The 13,439-nt window shown below is 37.9% G+C and overlaps 1 protein-coding gene across 2 annotated transcripts in view; it reads right to left on the bottom strand.

The window, feature by feature from the left end:
* Positions 1–1,226: 1,226 nt before the first annotated feature.
* Positions 1,227–13,439, bottom strand: part of ATXN7 (ataxin 7) — a 61,137-nt gene continuing 48,924 nt past the window's right edge. For both annotated transcript variants that reach the window (XM_075713897.1, XM_075713898.1), the window contains exons 4-11: positions 11,040–11,292; positions 10,085–10,347; positions 9,226–9,308; positions 7,218–7,483; positions 6,597–6,795; positions 5,560–5,681; positions 4,311–5,271; positions 1,227–2,996 (exon numbers count right to left, since the gene is read on the bottom strand). In XM_075713897.1, the coding sequence (XP_075570012.1) occupies positions 2,979–2,996; positions 4,311–5,271; positions 5,560–5,681; positions 6,597–6,795; positions 7,218–7,483; positions 9,226–9,308; positions 10,085–10,347; positions 11,040–11,292 (2,165 nt within the window). In that variant the 3' untranslated portion in view covers positions 1,227–2,978. The remainder of the gene's footprint in view (positions 2,997–4,310; positions 5,272–5,559; positions 5,682–6,596; positions 6,796–7,217; positions 7,484–9,225; positions 9,309–10,084; positions 10,348–11,039; positions 11,293–13,439) is intronic.

Here is a 13,439-nt window from a genome sequence, read left to right as displayed (position 1 = left end):
GGCAACTGATAAGCAATGCCATCTCGACCATTTCGGCTCCAATCCTGCGCTCGGGTTCCCGCGGCAGAACCCGACCGCAGGACCCGGGCCGCAGTCCGCGTGTATCCACTCCCAAGACGTGAAAAGGGACACAGCTTTCACAAAACGGAGGCATCCCTTAAGTTGCAGGGTAGGCATGTTAACTATTGGCTTGGCAGTGAACCACTTCAAATTATAAAAAGGTATTTGCTTTTTTTTTTTTTAATTAATTAATAAATAAATACTAGATGATCTCAATTGTACCAAAACTGGATATAAGAAAAAAAGACCTGTGCAAAAATACATATTTAAATATGTACAATCAATTAACAAAATATGTCTTCTGAAATAGGGATACTTCAATATTTATAATAGAACAAGAAATTCCAAAATAAAGATACAAAAGTATGTTTTTTTTTTCTTGTATAATTCTTTGTTCATCATTGCAGCAATTTTTTAGGTTAAGAAAACTGCAGGAGTCATAACGAGAAGTTGGAAAGACTATAAAAACTGTATCTCTTAAATTAATACCAAAATCTGTCTACAAACAACCCAGCCACTGCAAATTCAATTTTGCAAGGAAAATTAATTTTAAGCTTCCTTAGTTATTTACAGTAAGAACTACGTGACAATAAAAGCTTCAGGAACAATGTTCTGCTTATAACCAAGATCTAAAACATAATATTTAAGCAGGTCTATGCTCAAGGGCAGACAGAATTTACGATGTTCTAACTCTTTACTCCCAATGGCTTAAAACCACATGACGCAGGCGACTGCAGACACTGGCTCTATACGAGCAGCGATCAGAAATTCACTTTTTAAACACGTCTGCGTGCTATCGAAGGAGGACGAATTTGCCATTTATGCTTTCAGATCAACAGAACCTTAAAAAAAAACCACAGAGGAGGGTTCAATCGCAAACTCGCTAGCGTTCAATCTTGCCAAATTTTTTTGATTCCTTTACCTTTGTGTCTATCAAGAGTCAAATTGCACTTGTGACTGACGCTATCCTGAAGTGGAAGCTCTGCCCCAGGGACTTCATCAGAGCGTGGATTTCACTCCAAACGCGCAGGATTTAATACGCTTTGATTTCTCTTTGTGGCATATCACTTTGGTTCCTTTTACGTTAAACCAATCGCAGTTCTAACAATCCTTTCAACAGGGCATCTTATTAAATATGAATCCTTTTGTTCCTGAAGAGTGGTCTATTCTTAAGTTTGCATAATAAGTGTCTCTAGTACGTTGCTTTCTCAATACGATCTTTTGTATCAATTCAAAGCTAAAGTGTCTGCATAGAGGCTTCTTGTTGTTTTGCTGTATAACAATGATTTCGTAGCAAGTTCAGGTTAAACTGAAAGCATCGTTAGGTAAACAACTACGCAACTGCTACTCAGAGTGGCTTTGGATTCCCTGATGTACTACTTGCCACCAGAACTGGGGAGAAGGCTGGGCTACACGAACAGTTGGACAGGCTCAGATTGTCTCTTCTCAGCAATAGCTGGTGCCCCTTTAAGGCAGGAAAAATATCTTCTTGGTTAGGAATTTGTTTTCCTTTGCTTTGCCCCTTAATAAAAGCTTAGTCAGTTTTGAGACTTTACCTGATGTTTAAAAACTTAACAAAAACATCCAGACGAATCAAATCATAATACAATAAGCCCTTAGCAGAATTCACTTTTGAGGTGTTTTGAAGCAAGACAAAATATTTCATAAAAATTGACTGGACTATATAAAACTGTGTAAAGCCCCCTTTATTCATAAAGCCTGCGTAGGTGTGGGATGACTGTGATGCACACATCTGCGCTTTATGGTGAAATCGGCTGTCAAATTGGCGTTTATTCCAAGAATTTTGAAAAAAATCGTACTGAGTGGTTGAAAGCGTAACATGTTAACAATTTAGTTATACAAACAAGGCATAAAGTAACTGACTTTTATGTTTTTTAGAAAATATTTAAATACTTAGTTTTAAAAGGGCTATTTTTACCGGCTGGAAGGCCAATGCAGCTAATTTAACAAATACAGGTGTTAACTCTTTTTAAATAACAAAGGCCTATGGTATACAGTATAGGTCAATAAATACATTCTTTGGGCATATTTTTAGAGGTTATTTGCCTTTGTTTGATGTTTTTGGATTTAAAAAAAAAAATGTAACTTTTATTTTTTTCTGCAATCAACTCTTATTTTAGCCAATAGGTTTTGTATCATGCACGTATGACATTTTTATACTTGTTTTCTGAGCGATGGCCTCAAACAAGTTTTTCCAGTTTTTGTTGGGTTTACTTCGTTTTGGGTTTTGGTTGTTTTTTTTTTTTGTTTGTTTGTTTTTTTTTAAACTCCTGATAGCTTCTTATCCCAAATTACTTGCAAAAGGCTGGGCAAAACACAGACTATTTTTTTGAATTGTGCTATTTTTATATTCCATTAAAGGAACGTTGCTATAAAAACACTAAAGCCATATTCCCTTCTTGAGGGCTTCTTTCCATTGTGCCTCACACATTTTGCCCCCTTGTCACGGGGTCCTCTCCATTGAGGGTGTCTGTCTGGTTAGCTATCACCTACAAAAGACACCATCAGTATAAAAATAAGTCCACAGTAACGTTTATTTCCCCCCAGAAAACATTCGTTTACCCAACTAATCTATGTCAAATAGTGGCAAGATGATGTACTCCTGTAAGTAAAAATCTCACAGATTTGTAGCAAACAGTCCAGACCACCGTTAACACTGATAAGAGCAATTATGTGGCTGAACTTCATCCAGTGTCCATTTCTAGTATAGTCGCTGCTACAGACATGGCTTCAGGGAAATTCCTTGTTTAAGTGACAGTCCAGTAGATTTCCACACCTGAGGGCAATGGGAAGTTGGGAAAAAAACTCAAGGCATCTTGTAGTCCAGAATTCCAGATGGAGGTTTTGCTCGTAGTGAAAATTGTCCAGTCCGTTTCTCACCATGGTGCATTCCACTATTAGGGACGTGCCTTTGGCTTTTGAGCAAGCAAAAGAAAAAGAAGGATGAGTGAGCCAGGCTGTTACAGCAGATGCCCTTAAAAGACATTTTCTGGATAACAGGAATGTGTTTGGGGGAGAATCAGCAGGCACAACGCGACACCACTAACACGCGGCTGGCTTCTCAAAGACTTGACAATTCTCAGGTTAGGGCACTTTCAAGTGATAATGGTTTCAGACATGATTTCCTCCCTTAATTCACTAAAATTGTATTTCTCCTTTGTTTATATTGCACAGTTGAAATAGTAAGTATAAATCCAAAAATAAATTCAGCCATCTGAATGCTTTTCTTGTTACAGTAAACACCACATAATGGTGAAAATCTTCCTCTATGGCTGAAACTGAAAATTCAGAAACCATTCTGAAAAAGCTCTTACTGACATCTTAGCTCACCAGATACGCAGATTTCAGGCTGTTAGCACCAGAGGAAACAAAGTTTCTTGGGTTTCCAATCTCAAAAAATCTAGTTCCAAAGCAACTCTCTAAAATTCCATCTTCTGTACTCTCCTCGAGCTGTATCAAATTATTTTTACCCCATCCAAGTGATCCTCCAAGCCACTTAGTTTTAGTATGAAGTCTGAGCTACTGGTTTCTAAATTATCTCTTCTCCTAGTTTCTCAAGAACTTTCTCTCCCAATATACTACTTTTCCAGTGCGATTTGTTAAAAAAAAACAAACCAAAACTAACTTAATTTTTAAAATGGGATCTTACATATTCATGAGCTCTGCTTCCTTTACAGTAAATTTGTTTGCTTTACCAACTAAAAAGTTTTCTATCTTATTTATAACATTTAATCTCGTTATTACTAAGAAGTTGGCCAATGACACCTTGGGATAATAGGCTTATTTTATCACAGTATCACAGTTCTGTTATCAGCATCGTTATGTTCCACTTTGTAGAATGTTTATTGCTGACACAGTAACAAGAAGTCAGGCTGAGACATGCAGCTCAGTTCCATGGCTGACTGGCAAGATTTACTTTTCAAACTATTTTTTTAAAATGCGAGGACTGAATTTCATCTGAGAGCAATTCACAGGCAACATCTAAGGAATTTGGAACATCATACTTAGGGTTACTTAAAAAAAAAAGCTACACTTTATGAGAGTATTTATAAAAATCTTGTGTAAATGTACTACAAAAACACTCAAAACAAGTAGCGGACAAATAAGAGCGCTATCTTTTACTCGAACAGGATCTGGAATTGGCTAGCGAATAATTAAGAGAACACTTCTAATATAAGTATGTGAAAAGGCATGTTCATATTGGCGTAGTTCGAGACAAAATTTCATACCTGATGAAAAAGAGAATTGTTCATCAGCCCTTGCGTCCCTGGGATTGCACCAGTGTGTTTTGCATGAACGTTGTTCACCGACGTCAATTTGGCAACTTTGTTTGATTTGCTGCTGCTGCTGCTGCTGCTGTTTATGCTGCTTGAACCAGGTGAGCACTTTCTTTTCTTTCCTATTAATTTGTCAAGGGAAGTATGCGAATGTGAAAAACTGCTGTGTGAATTTACAGTCAGCTCGCTGGACTGATGAACAAACGGCCCTAAGGAGAGCGTGGAGTCGCTGCTGTTCATCATCACACTCATTCTCTTTATCGATTCTGCAGGGCTTCCAGTCGGAGGACCCCTCCCTGATTGGTCATGTTTGAGGCTAACGGAGTTAGCTTTGCTAGTCATACAGTTGAGGCCAACGCTGTGGGACGAAGCTGTCACCGATGGATGACAGGAGGTCCCAGAGTTTCCAGAGTTAACCACACAGTTTTTTCTAAAGGACTCTGTGGAATGAGAAGGTGCTAGCAGTGCGGAACTGTTTTTACGCTTCTTTCCTGAGCCGCTGCTGCTACTGACGCTGCCGGTACTGTTACAGGTGCCACTGCCAGCAGAAGATTCCTTAGGTTTAAAAGATTTGCTGGATTTAATTTTCTGAGGTTTGCTGGGCATAGGTGAAGGTACAGAGGAAAGCACTGTAGGTGTTGAAGGGGATGAAGACACTTGTCTTGATTGCATACTGCAGACAGGATCCACTGCACCCAAACTAGCAGGATTGGCATTTAGTGTCGTTCCATGTGATGGTACCGATTTATTATTCAGAGACACACAGGAAGGAGATACCAATGCTGGCGATGACATAACCGTGGTGGGTAAGAGGAAACCTGCTGCACTGACACCATACTGTGAAGCAGGCATCGAGTTTGTCCGATGCGGTGCACGAACTGATGCTGTGTTACTAGATGCTGGAGGAATTTTCCTGCAGGTGAACAGAAAAAAAAACCCCAAAAACCTACATAGCTACCATTCTTCGGAATAACATCTGGTCTAATAATGCTACGCTAAATTGATTGTATCTTGACATTGATTAATGCCACGAAAATATTTTATGAAATTAATAGTTAATTGTTGCAAAAAATGTAAAGCATCGACTATCAACCTTTGATCTGGTTAATGTGAACACAAGATTACTGTTCTTTAACTAGAATCACAGGCTTCGCGTACTTCTACAAATACCAAGACTAAGAACTCTTTCACTTCTACTCACTTCCACATCTGTGAATTAAGATGCTTCTCCAACATGAAGTCAAGTGCACATCGAACATGGTTCCACCGCTTGTCAAACACGTAATAACCTCTTCCAATTTGCCGACTACCAAATGTGCAAAACTGAAAAGACAGATTTTTATTGGTGTTTTCTACTTTCAGTAACAACTCTCTGAATAACAATCCACTTGCTTATAAATAAATATTGCTAAATGAATATGTTTTTAGATGTTTAAATCAAGGATAAAAAATATAAATTAGAATTTTTATTTCTATGGTCTAACAACTATTTTAAATTTGTGGCCTTGGTATATCGGGATCATTTTCTTCCCATCCAATACTCCCATACTTATGACCAAAAGCACTGGTCAAATTTGAATCCCTCTGATTATACAGATGGACAGCAGCGTGTGTGTTTGTGTGTGTGTATAAAAACATAATGTATGTAACACCTACTTCTGAGGAGCTATCAGCTATCTGCTTGTAGTCTTTAAAAAAAAATAGAGGAGATAATTTGATATACAGACTAGGCAATGAAGCCTGTGCTTTCAGTCAGACTAACCAGCTTTTGTCAAGATTTAAATATTAAAATACCACATTACTGCTACCTTTACTGTGATGATTGGCACCTTGAGTAAAAAACATGCGCGTGTGTGGGAAAGTCCAGTAACAAAATCTCACCAAGAAGGCACATGTTTACATGTCCTTATTCCAAAACCAGAGCCCTTTAGAGCAGTTACCAATTTAATCTTCAGTATTTTTGGCATTTTGATTTCTTTTGGATTGGTGAAGTGAGCTCATATTTCTTAGCATGTTTACTTTGCAACTACAGTTAAACCTTCACTGCCTGCTAGGCACAAAATAACTTTCTTAAAAATCTTCTTAAAAAAAATTTCTTTCTTAAAATCTTGGGGGACAGGGAAAAAAAAAAAAAAAAATCACATACACAATAGAAAACCACCCTTAAAACCCCCAAGTAATTTGTTTCCAAGTTCAGAGCCAGCAAGAGACCAAGGTTAACTTTTACTTAAAACGTACAGCGGCTGGTTGAGGATGATGACCTGAATAATGACAATCCAGTTTTTCAACAGGCTCTTCTTTTTCATCACATTCTCCCTCATCACTGGATAACCGAGATGCTGGCTCAGCTGCAGGCAAGGGAGGGTGTGGGGACTCGTGGACAGAAGGAGACTCGCTAGGGGCATTTCCACTGTGCTGGGCTGGACAGCCTGGAAGCCTGGGCAAGGCAAGCAGTAAAGGTGTTACTGAACTAAGTCTAGTTAAAAATTCCAAGCTTAAGTGCCTACTATTACTGACAGAAGGAAATCTACATTAACAGATTTCTGACATTTTCCATAGTCTCATAACACATCTACTGAGAAGAAGGACAGGAGGTACGGTACCCCTGGAAAGGCAGCATTGCCCAATCGTTGCTGAACTGCTTTCATTGATGCAAGTCAGCTTTTACTCTTTCAAACACCAAACCCTCCTCACTAGGAGTTACAGCTCAGCATGTAATTGCTAATTGCAGACAGACAGTCATCAGGACTAGCGCAAAAATACTGCCCCGTCCAACAGATCCATATCGCTCTTTCAAAATCCACCCGATGAAGCTACCAGTATTAATTTCATACCATTGGATGTGCAGATTTTCCTTACCTTGGAAGACTGGGGGGGTGAGGTTTGGGTTTATTGGGTAATAAAGGCTTTGATTCTGTAAGAGTAACTCCATAAGAATTTTGGTGCAGCTCCTGGGAAGTTTTAGTAGGCGAGGGATGTGGTTCCCTGAGAGGGGGCATCTGCTGATGATGATCCAAATGTCGAAGAAGTTCCTTTTCCCTGGTTTTGCTTTTGTGCTCGGCTAATAACACATCAAATCGTTTTCTTCGACCCTGTACAGCCCTCCGCTGGGTTAAGGAATGTGTCTGCAAAACCATGAATAAATCATTAATCCCAGGCTATTAGATTTGTGGATATCAAACACTCAAAACACGTGTCGCAAGCTCTAAAACAGAGAAAATCATCACGCACATGGTTTAGTAAACAAATGGAAGAACGACTTAGAAAACAAACTTTAAAATTGCTTGGTGGATGATTATATCCCTGTCTGATACAAAATAACAAAACCCAGCAGTTGAGTAAAAGGGTTCTTTCAAATTTCTTTTTTAAAAAAAAAGTGCCAAAGTTTTTATAAGGTTAGGACTAGAATTGAAAATCTTTTTTGCATTCATATTTTAATTGTCAACTATTGCACAATCAAAAATACTAAATATTTACTTTCACTTATGAAAATATTTAACACAATAAGGTTTAAAATCAGACTTTTAATGGGAGACATGAAAAATATTTATAAAAATACTTTGCTTCCTTCTATATATTAATATATTCCTTGAAAAGTAATGTAATCCAATAGGTATTAAAGAATGCAAAAAAATACAGCAGAATCCAGAGTCAGACAGAACTCAAAGTCCTTTGAGTGTCTTGAATGCTACACATAGTAAGATGTGTATGTGTAAATATGGCACAAATTCTAGGTAAAGTGAAATAGATGAAGTTATTTTTCTGAATTGTTAAAGTCACATACAATACCTTTTTTTCATATGGCATAAAAGGTTTGATTGGGTTCATTTTAGTAGGTAAAAATTATCACATAATTCAGACACAAATAGCAATTCTAATTCCAAAAAATATTTTATGAGTAGGTATAATATAAGGAATTGCTGAGAAACATTTTTACTTTCTTCCTCTTCTACACTTTTCGTTTGCCTAGTTCTCTTGTAAAATCTTGAAGCTTTTCCCTCCTCTATTAGCAAAACAATTGCCTCCCCCCTGTAATTCCAAAAGGGCAATGTGTTCAAGTTCAGTTCCTCTGGGTCATTAGTACCAGCTTCATTTACCTTTGTTCTGTAGGTGGTTTATTTACCAGATGCTTCCCCTACTGACAGTTTAGCTGCTTTGCAGGAGAGTAGCTAAATATTACACAATTGCAGGGGATCTGGATTTTTGGTTCCTCGGGATTAAGTGATACCCCTCTGTCCCCCAAGATTTTTAAGCCAGAGGACACATTTCACCTGACCAAAAGTTTTTACTGATTGTTTAATTTAGAGTTTGACCGCTAGGCATACTCTGTGGCTTTTTCAGAAGACTCATTTCTGAGTTGGCTGTAGTCGTACATAAAGCAGCACTAGGATTTACACAAATACCTCCTAAGTGTCTGCTGCAGAATCTGCTGGGGGCAGTGGATGGGTTGGTGAGAGGGGAGGAGCTTGATTTATTTAAATCCTGCATGAACAAATAATACTTTTAATGCTTATGAGGAATTTTAAAATTCATGATCTAAGACCCAAATGTTATCCCTAAAAAGAACATGCTGGCCCCCTACTACCTACATGTGGAGTACCACAATCTGTCCCATGTCAACATCCATGTTTGAAGGTTTTATACAAAAATACAAATCTCCAGGTTACTTTAAGAAATATGGTTTTGAATAAATAATTAACTGAACTTCGAAAACAGTTCCTTCTTGGTTCTGGGCAACATGTTTTGAGACATACCATTTACAGTGGTAATTACTGACAGCAAAAATGTGTAGTTTTGTTTTCTGTCATATTCCTCAGGAAATTGAATTAAAACTTTACATAATTGTATTCTGATTAAGATATCCTACCTTGCATGTCAAAGACCTAGTACAAGGTTTCCTGGTTTCCACATCAATGACACCACAGTATATATCAGGATCAAATTCTCTCTCTGTCAAAGGTACATGTATTGAAAAGTTATCAAAAAACATTTTGAAATACTAACATTTATTTTCATTAGAAAAATTAACCATATTGGAAATTGTTTTCATATTTAACACAGGCAAATGCACAAATAAAATCCACAATAAAATTGTACAAATAAAGTTTTCTACACTTTCAGCAAGTTTATGGTGTGCTGAAATACAGATCTCAAGTCTACAAACAGAATGGAGAAATTTAGAGCTGTTAGGGACCCCAAAGGAGGAGCAGATCCTGCGTGTTAGGATTAGAGGTCACCATCAATACGAACTGTGACAACCAAATAGTAGTTTTTTGTTGTTTTAAGAACTTTTCTACCATTCTACTAACACGCAAAGTTATTGTGTTTAAAAAGTGTAAAGAGCAGTCTGGGTTTACATTTTTGAGATTATGAGGTGCTTGTTGTTCGTTTTCTATGTACATTTGGACCTTCCATATAGAAAGAAGGAAAAGAAAATCTTTACAGATAGTAGAAGAGCATAATTTTAAAACTGTAAGAACCGACAGGCCTTTGAGGTCTATATGGTTTCTGAAAGCAATAGCCACATTTCAAGTTGTTTGCGTCCTTTAAGAGTATGTCAAGTTATACATTTAAATTCTAATACATAAAATGTACTAAATTACACGTTACAGTGTTATAAAAGCATTTAATTTACTTCTGAAACTTACTTCTATATATTCTATATATGTATTTCTACAGATACACTACTAAGATGAATATAGCAAATAATAATTAAAAACAATTACCTGACAATCTTTTATGTAAAAATTTCCTATTATTTGTATTTTCTTCAGGTTTCTTTTCCAAAAATGGAGGCACAGAGAGAAGACCTTTACCATTCAGTATCTGTCCAGGGGAAGGCAAGGGTGGCTTTGGTATTGAGGGACAATTAAGGCCAGTCTTTATTGAGGAACTCACAGTAGTAGAACAAGTTGGACCAACAGCAGCTTTCAGTTGGGCACCATCTATCTTTGGATGAATCTTTTCCACTTTGACAGATGGAGTCATACTATCATTTATGAAAAACAAAAGGGGGAAAATTGAAAATTATAGCCAGAAATTATAAGTAGTACTTAAAATATGTTATTACTCAACAATACCCTGATCTATTCACAACGCAAATTTAGACCTTCCTCCTTTATTCCCAGTTTTCTTATCTTTTTATTTTCACTTTTTTTTTTTACGATGTCCATAATCTCTTCTGTCCTCTTTTCCCCATTTCCTTGCAAGTATTTCAGAGAGTCATCAGGGACTTCAGAAACTGTTATTTGGATTCACAGAAAAGTGTATCACCAAAGCAACTGAACGGGCCTGTTATGTCCAGTGAGAAATGCCCGGTTCTGGGGCAGTAAATTATACTATCAGTTCTGCAATCTCACACTTGCAGGTCAAAAATCACCTGAATTAAGAGCTAAAACTCCCTTATGATCAAAGTATGCAGATTAGATCAGAGAATTAAGAGCCTCTAGTAAAATGACCTTTATTTATCATGATTTAATATGCAGCTTTGCAAGAGTTCTTGTTCAACATAGTCATGAGCACTATCTATAATCTTAGACTAGGCTGCTGGAAAAGATCTGGAGGAGCTTAAAGTCATTATCTCTTAAACCAAAAACCTTCTGAAACAAAAGGAAATTCTGCTGATATAGCAGTGTCTATCCAAGTAATAACATTTAATTCTTTGTCAAAATGCATACTCACATTTTATCATGGGGAACTTTGCTATGCTGTACCGAATGCATTAACCTGTTGTTTCCGCTCATCTGCAGCTTGTCTTTGGGTGATTTCAACAACTTGGAATTTGATGATGATGCACTAGTACCTCCACTGGATGAACGATTGCTCCCACTTCCACTGCTACCTTTGTTTTTTGAAGGGAAAGATGAAATGAGAGAAAATACTGAAGAGGAGGGAGGAGTCAAAGGCGGCTTGCTGGAGGAGCTGTGTCTTCTTTCTGAAAAGGAGAAAAAAAAAAAAGGGGGGGGGGGGGGCTTAAGCTCCTGTACAGAAACAATTCTTAAATACTTCATGTTGTCATTTACTCCATTACCATTTTTCTTTTATTGGCTTGGGAGGTCCCCTGCCACACACAGAGCATAGAGAATTCAAGCCTCACTGTAACCCATGAGGCTCCACTCATTGCTGGTCCCCAGCCGGTTGCAGGATTCTCTTTTACTTTTGGAGCTACATTCCTCAGCCACCAAAGCTTAGCTTTTAATAACACTCCCCACTCCCTCTCCATCTTAAAGAACAAGAAAGTGAGAATCAGACCTAGACCTCAGACACACGAAGCAAAGAGACCCCTATCCTCAGGCCAAGCAGGCTTAAAGATCGTATTTCTCAAAGGGTAACAGTTATCTGTAAGTATGTCTCCTAATCGTCAAAATTATATTGGAGCCAACATTTTAATTTTTACTTCATAACAACCTTTTGGTATGGTCTGCTAGACCTTCAGTGTAGAACACCCCTGAGAACAGCAGCTCAAGTATTAGCCTACATTGGTTTTGGGGTGTTGTGGGGTTTTTTTGTTCTGTTTTCCTCTTACTAATTCTATAGGATTTCTATTTAGGAACAACATCAAAAGGAACAACAGATACTCTTCTAAAAAAAAAAAAAAACCAACCAACATCTGAACAGTTGAATTAAGAGTGGTCAGGTTCCACCAATGAATGTGTTGGAAAAGAAATTATTTAATTAACATTAAACCATTAACATTAATATATTGCTAGCAGCATTTCAGTTAAAATAGTGTATATTATAAAGACAGATCTTTGGAACAATGAATTCTCAGTCACAAGCACCTGACAGCTTCAGGGAGCACCCAGCTCTGCCTACACATGGCCACGTTAATTGACCATTTGCTCACTGATACTTGGACACCTGTGATTCCTCGATGATCTGTGTAATCAACATCTGCTTAAGAGACATGTCTGGCAATCAAGTATATGCAAAACACAGATCTAAGAGAGAACCAAGAATTAGGAGGGCTATCAGGGGAGTGGAAAGGCACCTTTCTCCTCAACAGCAGTAACACCTCTTTCTCAGCCAAGTATTGTTAAAGGTGCCCAAATCCACCAGTGATCAATCCCAGGATCAGCTTACAGATTTTGACTTAAGTTAATTTAGACTGTGAAAGAAGCTGGCTACTCACGAAGTTAGAACAACTACAGCCAAGAGTGAAAGTCAAGTCCAGTGCAACCTGTACAGAAGTTTGTAACGCTCTGTAAAATGTAAATTAATAGATCCATGTTCTGCTTATATGCCCTAGTTTCCCCCCAATCCTAAATACAGCACTCAGATGATGACCAACCAGGACTCCGTTCGTAGCTGGAAGCCATCAAACAAGACAGCACCAACCCTGCACCAGTGTCATCAGGCACATCGCCCGCTGCACGCAAGCAAGACCGTAACAGGGTGCAACAGCAATAACCAGGGGAAAAAAGTCAAGCTGCTCCAGCAGTGCAAAAGGAAGACACAGGAGTCTAACACCTGGCAAGCTAATTTCTATACAGAGGTGGGGAAGCAGCATTTTACATATGTTCATTAGCTCAGGAGAAAAAACAAATGAAAAAGCACAGAGCTTAGACAATGAAGCTCCAGTCAAGAAATGATCTCTGAGACTGAACCATGTGATGCATGTTTCTCTGTTTAACTGCAAAATGGGTGGCAAACTACCTAATGAATCTTCTGCAAAAGAGTCATCACTTGTTAATTAGTATTTACCAAAAAGCTCTGAGAGGTCAGGTGAAATGCCCAACAGAAATATGTAACAAATGCAGTAATTTATCACCCATCTCAATAAACAACTGCTTTAAAAGTATAGCATTTAGAACAACTAGTTATCTGTGATGTTCAAAATCATCTTCGTTTTCTAGAACCAGATGCCACTGAAGAGTTTGTAAGTGCAGTATGTCAGCATATTTATGTTCTGGTAAATGGCTGTGCTTCTAATATGACAAACTGCTTATTGCCAAATGTCTTTTTATAGCAATGGCAAGAATCCCTGAGCAGCTCTGATAAGTTACTATTTGAGGGCCATTAGTTCAGCGATGCTACACCCTGTGAGATTACTCTGCAAGATAATGAGAAAAATTGCTCAAT

The sequence above is a fragment of the Pelecanus crispus genome, chromosome 7 (genome assembly GCF_030463565.1).
Source record: "Pelecanus crispus isolate bPelCri1 chromosome 7, bPelCri1.pri, whole genome shotgun sequence".
NCBI lineage: Eukaryota > Metazoa > Chordata > Aves > Pelecaniformes > Pelecanidae > Pelecanus > Pelecanus crispus.
Note: the sequence above shows the minus strand (reverse complement) of the source record. Positions and strands in the feature narration are given on the sequence as shown.